At 41.8% G+C, this 18,193-nt stretch overlaps 1 protein-coding gene across 16 annotated transcripts in view; it reads left to right on the top strand.

The window, feature by feature from the left end:
• htt (huntingtin) overlaps positions 1-18,193 on the top strand; it is a 295,347-nt gene that overhangs the window by 108,981 nt on the left and 168,173 nt on the right. For all 16 annotated transcript variants that reach the window (XR_015751247.1, XR_015751248.1, XM_087974297.1 and 13 more), the window contains 3 exons: positions 6,959-7,022; positions 10,088-10,188; positions 12,059-12,205. Coding sequence is in view for 14 of the 16 variants with exons in the window: in XM_087974297.1 (XP_087830423.1) it covers positions 6,959-7,022; positions 10,088-10,188; positions 12,059-12,205 (312 nt within the window). In the remaining 2 variants the exon portion in view is untranslated. The remainder of the gene's footprint in view (positions 1-6,958; positions 7,023-10,087; positions 10,189-12,058; positions 12,206-18,193) is intronic.

Here is an 18,193-nt window from a genome sequence, read left to right as displayed (position 1 = left end):
ACAAAACAGATTTGAATTAGGCCAATCAGTTTAAATTATACCCCAAAAAATACCAAACTCCAATCGAGTTTGAATGGAGTATATTGACAATCTTAAAAGCCAATGACACAATCCAGTGTTTTGGAGTATAAGACCAGGGAAAATCGAACATTTGAGAGGAGAACTGCGAAGCCACCAACATGTAAAAAGACTGCCCGAAAAATAGCTCTCTCAAAGGTACCTTAATCGATCAGTAACCTGTGAAGCAGAATCCTCAAGAAGAAGAAAAGAAGACAGGAATACAGAGAAAACCGAAAGCTGCCTGGTTTTGAGATAAGTTTTGTTTTGTAAATCTTAATCAAGGGTTTATTGGACTAGTACTCCAGAGGGGAAGGTAACAGGTTAGAGGAAGGAGTTGTAAATAGTTGTTAGTTAATTATTCTCTGTTATACCTTAAGAAATAAATTTGTTAATTTCTACTTTAAATAGTTCTTGACCTCTCAAATTTTCACAGATTATTTTGCGGGGTAAATCTTTTGTGTTGCTAGTTTTTAAAAAAGCGGAGGGTTTACCCCATGTTGTAATAGTTTGGGGGCTCGCGTCCATGATTTGAACTGGTTTAGACAGATGTGAATAGATTTGGAGGATAAGAAAGATCCCAGCAGATTTAAACACTTGTAGATTAGTGTCTTAGATCTTTAAATAAAACGTAGGTGAGACAGTTTGTTTAATCTCCGTGACGTGTGGTTGATTAAATTAAAAGTGAGAGAAATGGCACCTAAAATTGCTGGAGAGTTCTGGGATTTGAAGATGATTCTCAGATTTGCCAAGAAAGTTTAGAAGGTAAGAAAAAGGCCATCCTTTTAGAATTAGCAATTTAGATTTGGGTTTAACCAAGGACAAAAGTAAAGCTGGAATTATCAGAGAATTACTCAAACACTTAGGTGTGTCAGAGAAACAGACAAGTGCAGTAGGGGTAGAAAACCTTAATTACAATTGAGGAAAAATGAGTTAGAAGATAAGGGGAGAGAGAAGGTTCTTAGATGTGCAAAAACAGAGAATTTGAACTTGAAGTTGCAAAGTCAAGTTAACAGGATGGAGATTAAAAGAGAAGGTAGTGATAGAAATATGTCACAAGTCTGCCACACTTTGATGAGAAAGATGTTGAGCCGCCTTGATTTCATTTGAAAAATTGGCTAAGCAGATGGAGTGGTTCGAGGATTTATGGGTGATGCTCGTTCAGACCAAACTTGTAGGCAGAGCTAGTGAGGTATTTGCCGTATTGTCAGATGAGGGGTCAAGAGATTATGTAGAGATTAAACAGGCTATTTTAAGTGCTTATGAATTGGTACCAGAAGCATATAGACAGCAGTTCAGAAACACAAAGAAGGAACCAAATCAGACTTCTATTAAGTTCAGAAGAATTAAACATAGTCGTTTTGATCGGTGGGTGGGTGCTTTGAAAATAGATAAGACCTTTTGGGCGAAGAGAAATTATTCTGCTGGAGGAGTTTAAAAACTCACTTCCAGGTGGTAAGAATTCATGTGGCGGAACACAAAGTTTAAGAAGTGAGAAAGGTAGCAAGATTAGAAGATGAGTACATGTTGGTGCATAAGGCAAGCTTCCGGCCAGAATTTCCTCCTGTGAGGGATAGAAGTTGGGAGAGACCAAGAGACACTACGAAACCAAGAGTAAAGAGCACCGATAAGAATTTACCACCGAATAAAAAGAAACCCAAGAGGGTGGAAAGGAGGTGAAAGGCCTCTGGTGTTTCCACTGTGGTAAAGTGGGACATGTAAAGTCACAGTGCTGGTCGTTAAAGAAAGGCGCTGTGGGAAAAGATGTGGTAAAAGAGGCCAAGCCAGTGGCATTAGTGAAGGTAGAAGAAACCCCAAGAAGAGTCGAGCTGCAGGAGAGTGCACGGTCTAGGCAGGGGCTGGGTATGGAGTTAGTACCTGATCTGTACAAAGAATTAATCATCTTTGGGTAAAGTTTACTCAAAGAACAGGGGGAGAAGGACAAGAAATAATAACTTTGAGAGATACAGGATCTAACTAGTCGCAAATAGTAAGAGATGAGCGAATATGCATGCTTTCTGATCTGTTACCCCAGAGTGTGGTAATTTGTGGAATAGATGGACAGAAATTTAGTGTTCCCCTGTGTAAGATCAGGTTGGAGTGCCAACTCAAGTCTGGGGAAGTTATAGTCTGAGTGATTGACAGAATCAGTTCCAGGAATTCAGTTTGTCCTTGGGAATGATTTGGCAGGATCTAAGATGGGAGTGACACTCCTTGTGAAGAAGCCCAAGGAAGACCAAGAAACTGTGGAGCTAAAACAAATATCCTGGTATTTTCCCAGGCTGTGTAGTAACCATATCCCACTATCATAAGTCACAGCACGAAGCGAAAAGTAAAAAGAAAGCTGAAGGATTTGAGGTTGTTAGTGGATACCTTGTTTGACGTCATGGTGCAGGAAAACCTGAACAGGAAGAGGGTCAGACAGAAGTGTTTACTCCTGAAAGGCTAAGAGACTTGCAAAAGCAAGACAAGACAATAAAAGATATATATGTTGATGTGTGCTCTGAAAAGGAGACAGACAATATTCCTGAGGGTTATTATCTGAAAGACAGAATCCTAAGGCAGAAATGGAGACCACAGCAGGTTAATGCAGAGGAGAAATGGGCAGGAGTGCACCAGATTATGTTGCCAGTAGCATACAGACAGGAGATATTACGGGTAGCACGTGAACTATTTGTGCGAGGTCACCTAGGAGTACAGAGGACTCGGGCAATGGAACAAAAGCATTGTTATTGGCCTAGAATGAACAAGGATGTGGTTAACCTTTGACAAACGTGTTGTACTTGCCAAATGGTAGGTAAGCCAGAGGTGGTAATAAAACCAGCACCTTTGTTGTCAATTCCTGCATTTGAAGAACCTTTCATGCGGGTTACAATTGATTGTGTAGGTCCCCTCCGGACAACAAAAAGTGGGATCCGGTACTTGTTAAACATAATGGATATGTCCATCAGATTTCCAGAGGCAATTCCATTACAGATTATCAAGGCATAATGGGTAGTAGAGGAGTTAGTAGCTTTCTTCACACGATATAGGCTACCCAGAGGGATTCAGTTGGACCAAGGGTCAACTTTTACTGCTAGGCTGTTTAAGGAGATTATGGATAGCTGAGGTATACGGCACTTCAGATCCAGTGCGTATCATCCTGAATCCCAGGGAGTTTTAGAAAGGTGGCATCAGTCCTTGAAGACCATGTTGAGAGCATACTGTCAGGATTACTCGAATGATTGGGATAGGTATCCCATTTGTATTGTTTGCCATTAGAGATGCCCCAGATGAAGCTTCAGTTCACACCCTTAGAGGTAATATTTGGTCATGGTGAGAGGCTCTTTGAAATTAATTAAAGAAAAATTGATTGGACCAAAGTTGGAGATCTCACACTTAGATTATGTATCATAGGTGAGGGAGAGACTAAATAAAGTAGGTGAGTTAACTAAACAGCACCGAAAGAGGGCGCTGAATAGAATGAAGCAGGTGGCAGAAAAAATCTCTGAGACTTGGACATTTTCTCAAGGGGATGACGTGTTAGTACTGTTACCAGTGATGGGGAGAACCCTTCAAAGCAAGGTTTAGTGGTTCCTGTCAAATTGACAAAAGGTTGTCAGGTGAACTATCTAGTAAGAATGTCACATAGGGGCAGGAAAGGTTATCTGGTATGTCATGTGAACATGTTGAAACCGTATTATACTAGACAGAAAGAACTGGAGAAACAGGTGTTAGTTACTCCCTCACAGAGTGAGGAATCAAATCCAGATGATGTGGATTTTGATGTGCCTCAAAATAGATTAAAAAATGAAGAAGTCCTTGAGGAGTGGGATAGGTTAGTAAACTATCTATCTCAGGAGCATAGAACACAGTTGGAAGATTTGTTACTGCAGGATAAGGACATATGTAAGAATCAGATGGGGAGGATTAATGCTATTGCATATGAAGTAGATGTAGGGAATACTGCTCCGATAAAACAACACCCCTATTGGCTTAATCCTTTCAAAGCCAGACCGGTCCAGAAGGAGGTGGAGGCCATGCTTGATGAGGGCATCATCAATTCAAGCCAGTGTGAGTGGAGTTTGCAAACCGGACGGGATTCAATGATTCTGTGTGGATTATCGGAAGGTCGACGCCGTTACAAAATCGGACTCGTATCCAATTCCTGGATTGGAGAACTGTATTGAGAGAATCGGACAAGCCAGTTACTACACCAAGTTGGACTTAACGCGTGGTTACTGGCAGGTACCTTTTATCAGAGATGGAGAAAGCAATTTCTGCGTTTGTAACCCCAAATGGGCTCTATCAGTTTAAAGTGATGCCCTTTAATGAAGAATACACCCGCCACATTTCACAGGCTCGTGAACAGAGTTGTGCCTGGGTTAACAAACTGTGCAGTCTGTTTGGATAATGTAGTGATCTTTCGTAAGTCTTGGAAAGATGACATGGTACATTTGGCAGAGCTCTTTGAACGAGTACGAGAAGCAAAACTGGTGGTAAACTTAAATAAAGCCGAATTCGCAAAAGCAGAGGTGACATTCTTAGGACATAACATCGGTCATGGAAGGTTGATCCCCACGGAACGCAAAGACTAAGGCCATCGAGGAGTTTCCACAACCAATCTCGAAGAAAAAGGTGTTTCGATTCTTAGGATTCAGTGGATTCTACCTGAAGTTTGTTTGAAAGTTCAGTGTAGTGGCACAGATAACAGAATTGCTGAAGAAGAACACAAAATTTCGATGGGCAGAACCATGCCAGGAGGCATTTGACCATTAAGCCATCTTAACCACCAAACCAGTTTTAGCTACACCAAACTTTTCAAAACCTTTTAAGGTCACCATCGATGCAAGTGATAGAAGAGTTGGAGCTGTATTCCTACAAGAAGATGAGGATGGGTTTGAACTGCCAGTTGGTTACTTTTCGAAGAAGATCAACATCCACCAGAGGAAATACTCCACAATCGAAAAGGAACGATGGAGTTTGGTACTGGCCTTACAACATTTTAATGTGTATGTCACGAACAATGTGTCTGAGACGGTTGTATGCATGGATCACAATCTGTTTACATTCCTAGAATACTTTAAAGACCAGAATATGATGCTATTTCATTGCAGTCTTATGTTACAAACTTTTAAAAATCATACATGTAAGAATGTAATTGCAGATGCGTTATTGTGGATTTAACTGAGTTTAAATTAGATTTTCCTTTGTCTTATATGGGAAGAAGTTAGGGTGAACTTATTAAATTATCTATATGTTAAGGTAATGTGTTGTTTTTAAAAAAAAAAAGCCAGTTTTTCATAGTTTTCTTTCTTAAGGGGGAGATGTTATGAAGGTGTGGGTGTACTGTACTTTTTGAGAGTTAAAAACTAGCAGTGACAACAGTGTTCTCAATGCAATACAGTGGAACATGTGCTCCAGATACTGGGGTAGCTGGTTGCCTGGAAATGACAAAACAGATTTGAATTAGGCCAATCAGTTTAAATTATATCCCAAAAAATACCAAACTCCAATCCGTTTTGAATTCAGTATATTGATTATCTTAAAAGTCAATGACACAATCCAATGTTTTGGGGTATAAGACCGGGGAAGATCGAACATTTGAGAGGAGAACTGCCAAGCCATCAGCATGTAAAAATACTGCCCAAAAAAACTCTCTTAAAGCTACCTTTATCGATCAGTAACATGGAGAAAGTGAGGACTGTAGATACTGGAGATCAGAGCTGAAAAATGTATTGCTAGAAAAGCGCAGCAGGTCAGGCAGCATCCAAGGAGCAGAAGAAGGGCTTATGCCCGAAACGTTGATTCTCCTGCTCCTTGGATGCTGCCTGACCTGCGCTTTTCGATCAGTAACATGCGAAGCAGATTCCTCAAGAAGAAGAAAAGAAGACAGGAATACAGAGAACTGAAAGCTGCCTGGTTTTGAGATAAGAGATTTTGTTTGCCAATCTTAACCAAGGGTTTCATGGGGCTAGTATTATTGAGGGGAAGGTAAAAGATTGGTTAGAGGAAGGAGTTGTAAGTAGTTCGTTAATTATTCTGTTATACGTTAAGAAGTAATGTCATTAATTTTTACTTTAAGTAGTTCTTGACCTCTCAAATTTTCACAGATTGCTACATGGGATAAATCTTGTGTTGCTGGTTTAAAATAAGCAGGGGGGTTTACCCGGTGTAACACCTGACCTGCTTTGCTTTTCCAGCATCACACTTTAGACTCTAATCTCTAGCATCTGTAGTCCTCACTGTCACCAGGAGTGTCAACCTGGATTATGTGGCTACTTTTTGTAATGGCACTTGACTTCCCAGCCTTCTAATTCAGATGTCAGCACTATCTACTAAACTACAGTTGACATTATATACTACACAGTTTATTCGTGGCAGGACCATGCCAACCACAATGAGGTGAATAATCATAAATTTTGATTTATGTGGTTGTTGGAGGGAGGAATATCAACCAGGCCACTGATGAAACTCTCTGCCTGTGTTTCAGTGGTGATAAAGAATCATTGTCCGAAATGAGCAGGAAAGGGCTTAATTTAATATCTTTGCTGGAGGACAGTGCAGTTGCCCACTGCAGCACTTCCCTTAATGCTGAATAGCCAGGTTCATGTAGCTTACATTCTGAAGCTCAGGAATGTATTTTGACTCATCAAAAAAGGAGCTTCTGGAAGGATGCAAGGTTTATGGTTGAAGGCACAGGGAACCATTTGAAAGGGTCTGAATCAAAGGACTGAGTCACTCTTTGAGTGTAGTTGGGCAGAGAAGATGAGGGCCGATCAGACTATGGACAGATATATGTATAGAAATTTTTAAACAGAAACATGTGTGTCATAGATGCTATTCTAATTTTACCAATGAGGTGAAACACCAATACTATTTTGGCATTAACCTGAGTGGTGATAAAACTTCTGTTCCTCAGGCTAGTCGGTTTCTTGGAGAGGAAAACAGTGGAACTTCATAGGGGGCAACATCACTACACTGGGGTAAGTTTTCCATCGTACTGCTGTTTCTTATAACTAATTCTGACAGCCTTGTTGTAGTCTTACAGTCATGTTGACAAATGTGATCCTGAGTGTTTTATTTTGACTATCACTCTTTTTCTCCTCCATCCTCCCATTCCATCTTGTGCAGGCAATTAATTTAGGTCACTAAGCTGGTGTCTTGTTTCCTGGGCACCCGTCAACGTTTCACTGTCTGAGATTGTTTGTGCAATCTCAGACAGTGAGAGCTGCAGGCTATTTGATCAGTAAGAATATCACTGCCAGGCTGGACCTGGTGTCTACACACAGCTGGTGGTAACCAGGTGCAGGAATTATCAAATGTACACCACACAAGCTGGGTTTGATCCATCTAATCTCTGCCAGTGTGATGTGCTACATGGGCCAGTTATTAACCTTTCAGAATAATTCTGGATTCCATTTCCCTTGTGTTTATCTGGCTTTATCTTGAAGCTTTTTGCCTCAACTACTGCTTCTGAAAGCAAGTTCCACATTCTAATCACTGGGTGAAGAAGTTTCTCCTTGTTGAGTTTGTTGATGGCTATCTTAAATTGTTGGCAACCTCTGTAATCAGAGACACTCTTATGTCCAGCTGATCAAGCACCCCTCCTACTGCAATTTTTAAATCTCTGTATCCGGTTACAAGAGAGAGCCACTACAACAACAATTTGAACTTCTAATGCACATTCTATGGCATTAAGCCTCTCTCAGATACTTCACAAAATTTTATAGTGGGCAACTTAAGGAATGTTTGCTTGGCTGAGTGGTAGTGTCAGTGGCTGGTGAATTGGGTAGGTGGTGGGGAACTGAAGCAAATGATATTACTGTTCGCAATATTTAGGTGGAGGGACTTCTAGCTGATCCAATAATGGATGTCAGGTGAGCAGTCTGACAACTTTGAGGCTATGGAGGAATTGAGCGGTTCAGGTAAGGTTAGAGTTAAATGTCGCCAGTGTCTTCTGGAACCTGACACCATGAGTGACAGAAATGAGATGAGAAACAGGTGGGGTACGAGGGCAGATTTTTGACGTCTTCAGAGATAACACTGGCAGAGAGAGAGAAAAGGGAAGCCATTTCAGGTGCTACTGTAATGGTGGGATCAGTCAGTGAAAACAGGTGAGTGCAGTTGCATCTAAATTGACAATAGTGGAGAAGCCTTGGCGAGGATGTCAAAGGGCACCAAGGACAGAGTTGGTAATAAGTGACAGTTTACTTGTGTCAGAGTCACCCAGGAGTCTAGATTAAAGTGGTGCTGGAAAAGCACAGCAGGTTAGGCAGCATCTGAGGAGCAGGAAAATCGATGTTTCGGGTAAAAGCCCTTCTTCAGAAGTCACCCAGGATACCATCTGAGGCATTTTGGTGTAATGATGTGGTGGAAATCTGGAAGATGTCTGATATTTTTGGAAAGTTGGTGTTTGGGAGGTGACGGTATATTCAAAGACTTTGAAAAGGATTATGGAGCTTTATGGTGGTTTCTGACAGTTGGATTGTGGGGGGCTGATGGTGAAGGATATTGAGAGTGAACAGTATGTGGCAGCAGAGAATTGTTAACACTAAGGACAGATTAGGTGGTCAGCAGTTCATCTTTTAAAAAGTGTGCTAATGTGGGCATGGCTGGCTAGACCAGTGTTTATTACCAAGTCGCCCTTGAGAAGGTGGTGGTAGCTACCTTTATGCCTTCATATGCTGTAGGTAGACCCAACAGTTACTTTAGGCAGGGAGTTCCAGGGATTTGATGTAGCAACACTGAAGAAACTGAGGCTGGGTGTGATCCAGCCTCTGGCTGGACTGAATCGTGAACCTTATGCAGAATAACAGTCTTTGCTGATGAATTTTAGTGTTACAAGCTACCAGTCACAGAAGGAAATGTCAGAAAGAGTTGATGTGGTTATATCGCTTGTCCTTTGAGTTGGAAGTGCTGCCTTAGGGAGCTTGGTGAATCTCTGCAGTGCATTTTGCAGATGGTACACACCACTACTACGGAGTGGTGGAGGAGGGAGTGGATGTTTGTGTATGTGGTGTCAATCAACCTTGCCCCACTGAGATTTCCCATGACAGTGCTCCAGTATTCAGGTCTGCGTATGGGCTGCTTTGTCCTGGATGGTGTCAAGCTTCTTGTGTTGTTAGAGCTACAACCATCCAGACCTGCAGAGAGTATTCCAACTCACTCCTGACTTGTGACTTCTAGATGTTGGGTAGTTATGAGGTGAGTTATTTGCTGCAGGATTCTGAGCCTCTGACCTGGTCTTGTAGCCTTTGTATTTATATGATTAGACTAGTTCAGTTTCTGGTTAGTGGCAACCCCATGCAGTTTATCGTGAAAATTCATATAGAGTCATAGAGCTATATATCACAGAAACAGATCCTCAGTCCAGCTCGTCCGTGCTGACTAGATATCCTAAACTGATTTAGTCCCATTTGTCAGCATTTGGCCCATTGCCCTGTAAACCCTTCCTATTCATCATACCCATCCAGAAACCTTTTTAAATGTTGTAATTGTACCCACCTCCTCCACCATCGCTGGCAGTACATTCTATAGACATACCACACTCTGTGTAGGTGGAAAAATGTTGCCCTCAGGTTCCTCTTAAATCTTTCCCTTCTCCCTTAAACCTATTGCCATCTAGTTTTGAACTCCCTGAATTTGGGAAAAATACTTTATCTATTTATCTGTCTAGGGACATGGTTAAATTCTCTCATTGGAGATGGTCATTGCCTGGCAATTGTGTGGCGACAGGAGACATGTTTGGGATGTAGACAATTATGAGGAGTGCAGGTAAAATTGACAGGAATTTTTCCCTGTGCTGGAGGGATCAGTGACCATGCGTGTAGATTTAATTTAAGAGGCAATAGATTTGTAGGGAATGTGAGGAAAAGAATTTTCACTCAGTGGTGGAAATCTGGAGCATTAAAGCTCACACTAAACAGTTAGACCAAGCATCTCTTGCTGTACTGTGGATTCTTTGTTTCTACGTTTGTGCTGGGACATTTTGATATATTTCTAAATGTGTGCTGCTGCCTACCTAATCAAATTATTTGTTATTTTCAAGATGTTGAAGCTACAAGAGCGAGCTGTTAATGATGTCATCATCCACTTGCTTGGAGATGAGGATCCAAGGGTACGACACGTGGCAGCTACAACCCTCGTGAGGTAACAATGGGGCGGGATGGGCTCTTACTGCGTCTGGATGCATGTGGTTAGTCTAAATAATGCTCAATTCCATTTGCTTGGTGTCATTGTATGTTGCTACCAAATGCAACCTCTCTAAATCATAGGAGTTGTTTTACTGGAGGAGGCTGCTGCCACCTGTTCAGCTGGACCAGTTTATTCTGATTTTCATTGTATATGTGACTTTTCACTCGATACTTGACAAGGAGACTTGCTGATGAACTTAATACGGGGTTTATTTGCAAAAATACAATTGTTGGGTCAGAAAGAGCACCAATCTGTGTTAAATCATCTTCGTACTCGGTAGCTGAAACAACCTGACTAAATACTGACCTGTACTTTTGCACTGCCCTCTCAAATTCCAAGCATATTTCATCCACCCAGATTTGATTCCCATTTGCTCCAGAGGTATTTGAAAACATCTCTGAGCACACGGATTATGAAATATCTATATCTTATTACACATTGTGTTTATCTCTACAGTATAGAATCAGAGGAGCACCGGGAGAGACTAGTTTGTCCATTGGCATCTCTGGTGCTTTGAAAGAGAGATCCAGTTTGGCTCATTGCCTTGTTCTTTTCTGGGAACTCAAAACTGTTTACTCTACAAAGAGATATCCAGTCTTTCCCACAGATGGTCAATGTTGTTGTTTAAAGTAACACTAGAGACCTCCGTGTTGACACACTATTGTAATACTGAGGGAGTGCTATAGTGGTGGACGTTGTAGAACAGTTCTGAAGAAGGAATACTGGACCTGAGATATTAACTCTGCTTTCTCTCCATAGATGCTGTTTTTCCAGCAATTTCTAACTTGAGTCTTTTGCGGAAGTCTTGACCAGAGTAGATAGAGGGAAAGCAGTAGCTATATTGTATTTGCATTTCTTGAAGATGTTTGACATGGTGTTGGAGGTAGTATAATCGCATGGATGGGCCAGAAACAATGAGTGGGAATAAGGGGTTAAGATCCTATAACTAGTGGGGTTCCATAGGGATTACTACTGTGATTGAAACAGTTTAAAATTTATATTAATAACTTGGAGGAAGGCAGCAAATGTACTCTAGACTGAGTCACAGATGACACAAAGAAAGGCAAGTTGAATGAGGAGTACAAGCAATGCACAGAGATATTGGTAGTTAAAGTCGGTGTGCAAAAAGTTGGCAAATGGAGTATAATGTGAGAAATGTGAGGTTCATTTTGGAAGGGAGAACAAAAGAACAGGACTATTTACATGGAGAAAACTGCAACACAAAGAGACTTTTGGGTACTTGTGCATGAAACGCAGCAAACCAGTGCACTATCAAGAAGGCTGATAGAAGGTTATCTCTTATTTCAAGGTGGTTGGAGTATGGGAGTAGAGAACTCTTAATGAAACTAAGAGATGAAATCTCGAGTACCGAGAGTAGTTTTGGTCCCCTTATTTAAGGAAATATATTATTTCATTGGAGGCAGTTCAGAGAACATTCACTATTAATGTCACCATTATTCTTTCTTTAGCTGTTGTAAGCAGGTCTCTTTGTGTTAACACTTCATTATTGGAAATGCATCTATCAAATCTCCCCTTCTCCTTTCTCACATTTTCATAAAATACCTGTACATAGTTAATTGTGGTGGTTAAAGCTGTTGGCACAAAATGATCATTGTTTGGAAAAGGCTCACAAAAGCCATCATTGCCTATCTCATGTAACTAATTAGCTGCTATGATATCTGTGCATCATTCCAACTTTTATGGGTGCATTTTGCTATTAACTGCAAGGCTGAGTTATGTCCTGACCCACTATATATGAAATCATAATTCAAGTGCTTTTCTTTTGCACATATTTAACTTTTATTTTCTTCTTTTGTTATTGCAGGCTGATACCTCGTCTCTTTTTTGATTGTGACCAAGGACAGTCTGATCCAGTGGTAGCTGTAGCCAGAGACCAAAGCAGTGCATACCTGCAGCTTCTCATGCATGAGACTCAATCTCCATCTCACTTTGCAGTTAGCACTATCACCAGGTACTGACCCTAATGAGTTGTCTTGATCATTACTGGTTTCCTTATTTGTTGAAACTACCACTCTTGCATGATTTATTTGCTGTACTTCCAGTTACCTAAGCTATGTAATTTCCTCCCAAAACCCCTCTGCCATAAAGTCATAGAATTCAATTGAATTTATTGACACGTGTACCGAGGCACAGTGAAAAGCTTTGTCTTGCAAACAATACAAGAAGATCACAGAGTTAAGTAGCATAGATAAATAAATTACAGGCAAACAGCGGCAAAAACAAAAACAGGTACAGGTGAATGTTAAGAGTTTGAGAGTCTATTCAGTATTCTAACAACAGTAGGTTACAAACTGTTTTGAAACCAGCTGGTGCGTGTGTTTAGGCTTCTATATCTTCTCCCTGATGGTAGAGATTGTAGAAAAACATTGCCAGGGTGGGATGGATCTTTAAGAATGCTGGCGGCCTTTTCTTGACAGTGGGCCTGGTAGATAGATTCTATAGATGGAAGGTAGGCCTTTGTGATTGTCCAGGCCAAGTTCACCATTCTCTCGAACCATCTCCGATCTTGAATGGTACAGTTGCTATACCAGGTAGTGATACATCCAGACCGAATGCTCTCGATGGTGCACCTATAAAAGTTGGCAAGGGTATTTGCTGTCATGCCAAATTTCCTCAGCTGCCTGAGGAAGAAGAGATTTTGTTGGGCCTTTGTAACCAGTGCATCTACATGAAGGGTCCAAAAAAGCTTTTATGGATGATCACTCTCCACTCGTTCCACCTCTGTGCTGTTAATGTGTAGGGGTGGGGGAGATGCATGGGAAACATCCTGCCGAAAGTCAATAATGAGTTCCTTGGTTTTGTCAGCATTGAGAACTGGGTTGTTCTCAGTGCACCATTTTTCCAGGTCTTCCACCTCTCGTCTGTAGTCTGTTGCGTTGCCATTTGAGATTCGACCGACTATGGCGGTGTCATCAGCGAACTTGTAAATGGCATTAGTCTGATATTTGGCGATGCAGTCATGGGTATACAGTGAGTACAATAGGGGGCTGAGTACGCACCCCTGGGAGGGTTCCAGTGTTGAGTGTTAGTGAGGCTGATATAATGTCCCCAGTCTTCACTGATTATGGCCTGAGGATCCAGTTACAGAGCGTGGGGCTTAGTCTGAGATCACAAAGTTTAGTAATCAGTCCAGAGGGGATAATAATGTTGAAGGTTGAACTGTCATCAGTGAGTAGGATTTTTGCGTAGCTGTTCTTGGTGTCAAGTTGTTCTAGGGAGGAGTGAAGGACCAGTGGTATGACATCTGCCATGGATCTGTTGGTCTGATAGGCAAATTGGAATGGGTAAAGAGTAATGGGGAGGCTGGAGTTGATTAATGCCATGACCAGCCTTTCAAAGCACTTCATGACCACCGATGTTAGTGTCACTGGATGGTAGTCATTGAGACAGGTTACATGAGCCTTCTTAGGCACAGGGATGATGTTGGCCCTCTTGAAACAGGCAGGGATGGTGGCCTGCTGCAGGGAGAGGTTGAAGATGTCTGAGAAGACCTCTGTCAGTTGATCTGTGCATGCTCTGAGTGCACTGGTACTTCATCTGCTCCCATTGCTATCCTTGGATTGACACGAAGGAAAACTGATCTGACCTCTGATGCAGTGACTGTTGGGATAGGTTCGTCAGGACTTGTCGGAATACGTGTTATCTCTCCCTCGAAATTCTGCTCAAAGCGATTGTAGAAGGTGTTGAGACAAGTCTCATCTCGGAGGGATGTGTCATCGTCTACTATCTTGCACTGTCTCTTTTTAGAACCTGTGATGCCATTCAGTCCTTGCCATAGTCGCCGGGTATCTGTCTGGGTCTCTAGTTTGAATCGGTAGTGGTCCTTGGCTGTCTTAATGGCTCTACGAAGGTAATACTTGGATTCCTTATATTTGAGTGGGTCTCCTGATCTGAAGGCCTCATGCCTGGTTTTTAGCAGATTCTGTATGTCCTGATTCATCCAGGGTTTCCTGTTGGGGAACACCCGGATTGACCTCCTCTGTATACAGTCCTCCACACACTTGCTGATAAAGTCTGTGACAGTGGTGGCGTATTCGTCCAAGGTACCTGCGGACTGTTTGAACATGGTCCAATCAGCCGATTCCAGACAGCACCGGAGCTGATCCTCTGCCTCCTCCGACCAGCACTGGACCTGTATCCACGAGGGGGTCTCTTGCTTGAGCTTTTGCCTGTAAGCTGGGAGAAGAAACACAGCATTGTGGTTGGAGTTCCTGAAATGAGGGTGGGGGATCGAGCAGTAGGCATCCTTCAGTGGTGTAGCAGTGATCTAAATTGTTGGGGCCCTGGTGGGTCAGTAATGTTCTGGTAGTACTTGGGCAACACCTTCCTTAGATTGGCATGATTGAAGTTGTCAGTTACAATAACAGGGCCTCTGGGTGCTCCGTCTCCAGAGTGTTGGTGGTGGAGTACAGCACATCCAGAGCTTCCTCAACCTTTGCTTGTGGCGGTATTTACACAGCAGTTAGTATAGCAGCGATAAATTCCCCTGGTAGATAGAAGGGGTGAATTCAAGGTTTGGGGAGCAATGGCTGCCTAAGGTTGCAATGTCTGTGCACCGCAAGTTGTTGATTAAAAAGCAAACCCCTCCACCCTTTGTCCTAGCCAAGGACACTGTATGGTCCATACGAAGAATAGATAAACCATCAGCCTGAAGTGTGCTGGGAACCGATGGGTTGAGCCAGGTTTCTGTGAAGCAGAGTGCGCAGCAGTCCCACAGTTCATGCTGGAAGCTGAGCCGTGATCTGAGTTTGTCCATCTTGTTCTCCAGAGATTGTACACTTGCTAGGAGTAAGCCAGCAGGCTTACCCAGCTTCCTTGCAGGTTTCTTGCATTTGAGTGGTCTGGTGGAGTGGATTGTGACTGCTTCCAGTTAAGTGTTCCTTCCTAAGACCTTGTGGAGCAGGTAGGTTGCCATTTAGTGTATTTTCGCAGAGGGTGTGATTCAGACCCAGTGTAGCAGGTAATTTACTGTGCGGTTTATTTACCGGAGGGAGTTTACTTAGGGCCCAGTGGAGAAGTTCCTGGTTTAAGTTGCTGCTGATTTGCTGCTCCAGGTCCAGCCATGGTTTTGTTTTGCTGCTTAGAAGTGTTTGGGCTGCTCTCCAGGTATGTTCTGATAGCTTTCGTTCAGGCAGGTGTCTTATGGGGCCGGGACCATTTTGTGTCGGTTCTCCTTCCTGGGACAGATCTCTCTTGTCCCTCCATTTTCTGGCAGGCCCCAAGCCTGGGGCTCACGTAGGCTGCTTCCAGCTAGCCTGGCCTGGCCCTCCGGATTGGTCAGATGGGTCACGGATACCGTGACCTTTATCCAGTAAGCTGGCTTTGAGGATCGGAGGAGCTTCAAACCTGTGAGTTTACATAAAACATAGTTATTAGTAATTTTTAGAAGTATGTTTTAAGTTTAAAGAGTGTAGAACGATTGTTAGAAATAAACTTAGATCTGCATGCAGGAGCTCGCAAGGAATTGACCATATCCAGCACCATCTTGCATCTTGTCTAGAGTACAGGAACAGACCCTTTGGTCCAACCAGTCCATGCTGAACATAATTCCAAACGAAACTAATTGCACCTGCCTGTTCCCTCCAAATCTTTCCTATTCATGTATCTATCCAAATGTCTTTTAAACATTGTAGTTGTACCCACATCCACTGCTTCCTCAGGAAGTTCATTCTGTGTTTAAAAAAAAAAAAAAAAATTAAATTTTCCCCCCCGGATCTTTTTTGAATCTCTCTACTCTCACCTTAATGTGCCCCCTAATATTGAAATCCCCTATCCTAGGGGAAAGACACCAATACTTATTATTTTATGTATTTGTATTGTGTCGCCTCTCAACCTCCTATGCTCTGGTGGAAAAAAGTCCCAGTCTATCCAGTCTTTCTTTATTACCCAAAAGTTTCCCTACACGACGATGTCTTGGTAAATCTCTTCTGAACCCATTCCAGCTTGATAATAGCCTTCCTGTAACTGGATAACCAGAACTAGAAACAGTATTCTAGAAGAGGTCTCACCAATGTCCTGTACAACCTCAATGTGACTTCCCAACTCCTATACTCAAAGGACTGAGCAATGAAGGCAAGCATGCCAAGTGTTTTTTTTTAACCACCTTGTCTATATCTGACGCAAACTTCAAAGAATTATGTACTTGCACCCCTAGGTCTCTGTTCTACAACACTACCCAAGGTCCTACCATTAATTGTACAGCCCTCCCCTTATTTGTAGTCTTTCAAGACCCTCCTCTATGCGCTACCTTTTTAAAACAAGCTTTTGGTCACAAATCATAATATTTTCTTTGGCTCAAAATTAATCATTTTTTGATAACTCTCTTCTGTGAAGCACTTTGGGATGCTTTCCTCTTGAAAATATCATAAATGCAGTTGTGTATCAATTATACTTAATGATAACTAATTTTTGTCAGAATTGCAGTAACTGGTAATTGTGATCATTGTAATAAAAACATATACTATTTCATTGTTGTTTGGATTTTAATGTTGAGGTATTATAGCTGTGTGGTCTCAGTTCTGTAAAGTCAACTTTTCTTTTTCAAGAGGTAAGTAAATCATTTTGAATAGTGAGCCAAAGATGATATTCCCTAGAAGACATGTAACTTAAGTGCTGAGCAAGATATCTATGAATGTTAATGAAGTATCTGTTAATGAAGTGTTACAACGTAGAACTTGTGACATTTGGAGAAGCCTAATAGTTTTGAGTTCAGCTCAGAATCTGGGAGCTCGGTTGTTAGCACTGCTGCCTCACAGCGCTGGGGACTGTCTGTGTGGTGTTTGCACATTCTCCCTGTGTCTGCGTGAGTTTCCTCCCACAGTCCAAAGATGTGCAAGCTGGTTGGATTGGCAATGCAAAATTGCCCATAGTGTTCAGGGATCTTTAGGTTGCCATGGGAAATGGTAGGGAGACGTGTCTGGATGGGCTGATCTTCGGAGGGTTAATGTGGACTTGTTGGATTGAATGGCCTGTTTCCACATTGTTAAAAGAAGAATCAGGTTTCAGGTCAAAATAACTGTTTGACCCCTGTAGAAACGTAAGGTTAGTTTGTGAAGTCTTCAAGCTGTTGGAATTTGTGTGAAAGTTTTCGAACTGATGGAACGGGGAAAGGTGTTTAGGCCATCATAAGTGGAAAGCAATCCAAGGTCTCAGAACTTGGAAGAAGTGTCCAGGCATCAAATCTGGATGTTAGCTAAGAAATTAAAGTTCTATTTTGCTGGATTTGAGTAACTTAAAGGATATTGTTGGGTAAAGGTTGAAACTTTGCCTTGTTATTTAAGATGTATGTAAACTTTTTTTGTGTGTACATTTTTTGTCTTATTTATTGCAATAAACCTGTGTTTATTCTTTAAAGAATATTGGCACCTTGTGTTCGATGGCTGACTGCCTTGCAAGCAACTGCAGAAATTAAACTTAGGATGTACCAAGTCCGCTTTCAGTCTAGGATCTGACTTGTCTAGTCTGAGTCATAACATTAAAAATACTGATCAGTTTGTCACTTTATCATGCAGTAAGGTTTTGCTTTCTTAGCACATGAGAAGCTTAAAGGGTTTCATGGAAAGCATCAACGAATTTGTTCACAAATAAGTAGGAGGACCTATTGGAGATAGCCAGCGTTTATTCAGTATTGTGCTTTATCTTGGGGACCAGTATGGGGTTTCACCTTTCAACGCCTGCTATTTGAGGGTTTGCCATGTTTAAATCACTGTTTGAACCGGATGGCTCAGTGCGCTGAGCAGATTGGCTGTAACACTGGTTGGTGTTATTTAGTTTTATAGATGTTGATTGAGTAAGTATATTATTTTGCCAAGCTTAATAGTTGTTTTTATGCAAAAGTATCAGCCTTAAATGTTCGAAGTTTAATCCCTTTGGACTTGTTCTACTTTAGTATGTGTTTGTGATTCATTAGTTTTATGTTAAGTGGTCAGAGCAGTTTGAT

The sequence above is a fragment of the Chiloscyllium plagiosum genome, unplaced genomic scaffold (assembly GCF_037043375.1).
Source record: "Chiloscyllium plagiosum isolate Xiang-an unplaced genomic scaffold, Cpla_swu_hap1 HiC_scaffold_2, whole genome shotgun sequence".
NCBI classification, from domain to species: Eukaryota; Metazoa; Chordata; class Chondrichthyes; order Orectolobiformes; family Hemiscylliidae; genus Chiloscyllium; species Chiloscyllium plagiosum.
This window is presented reverse-complemented; position numbering and strand designations above follow the sequence as displayed.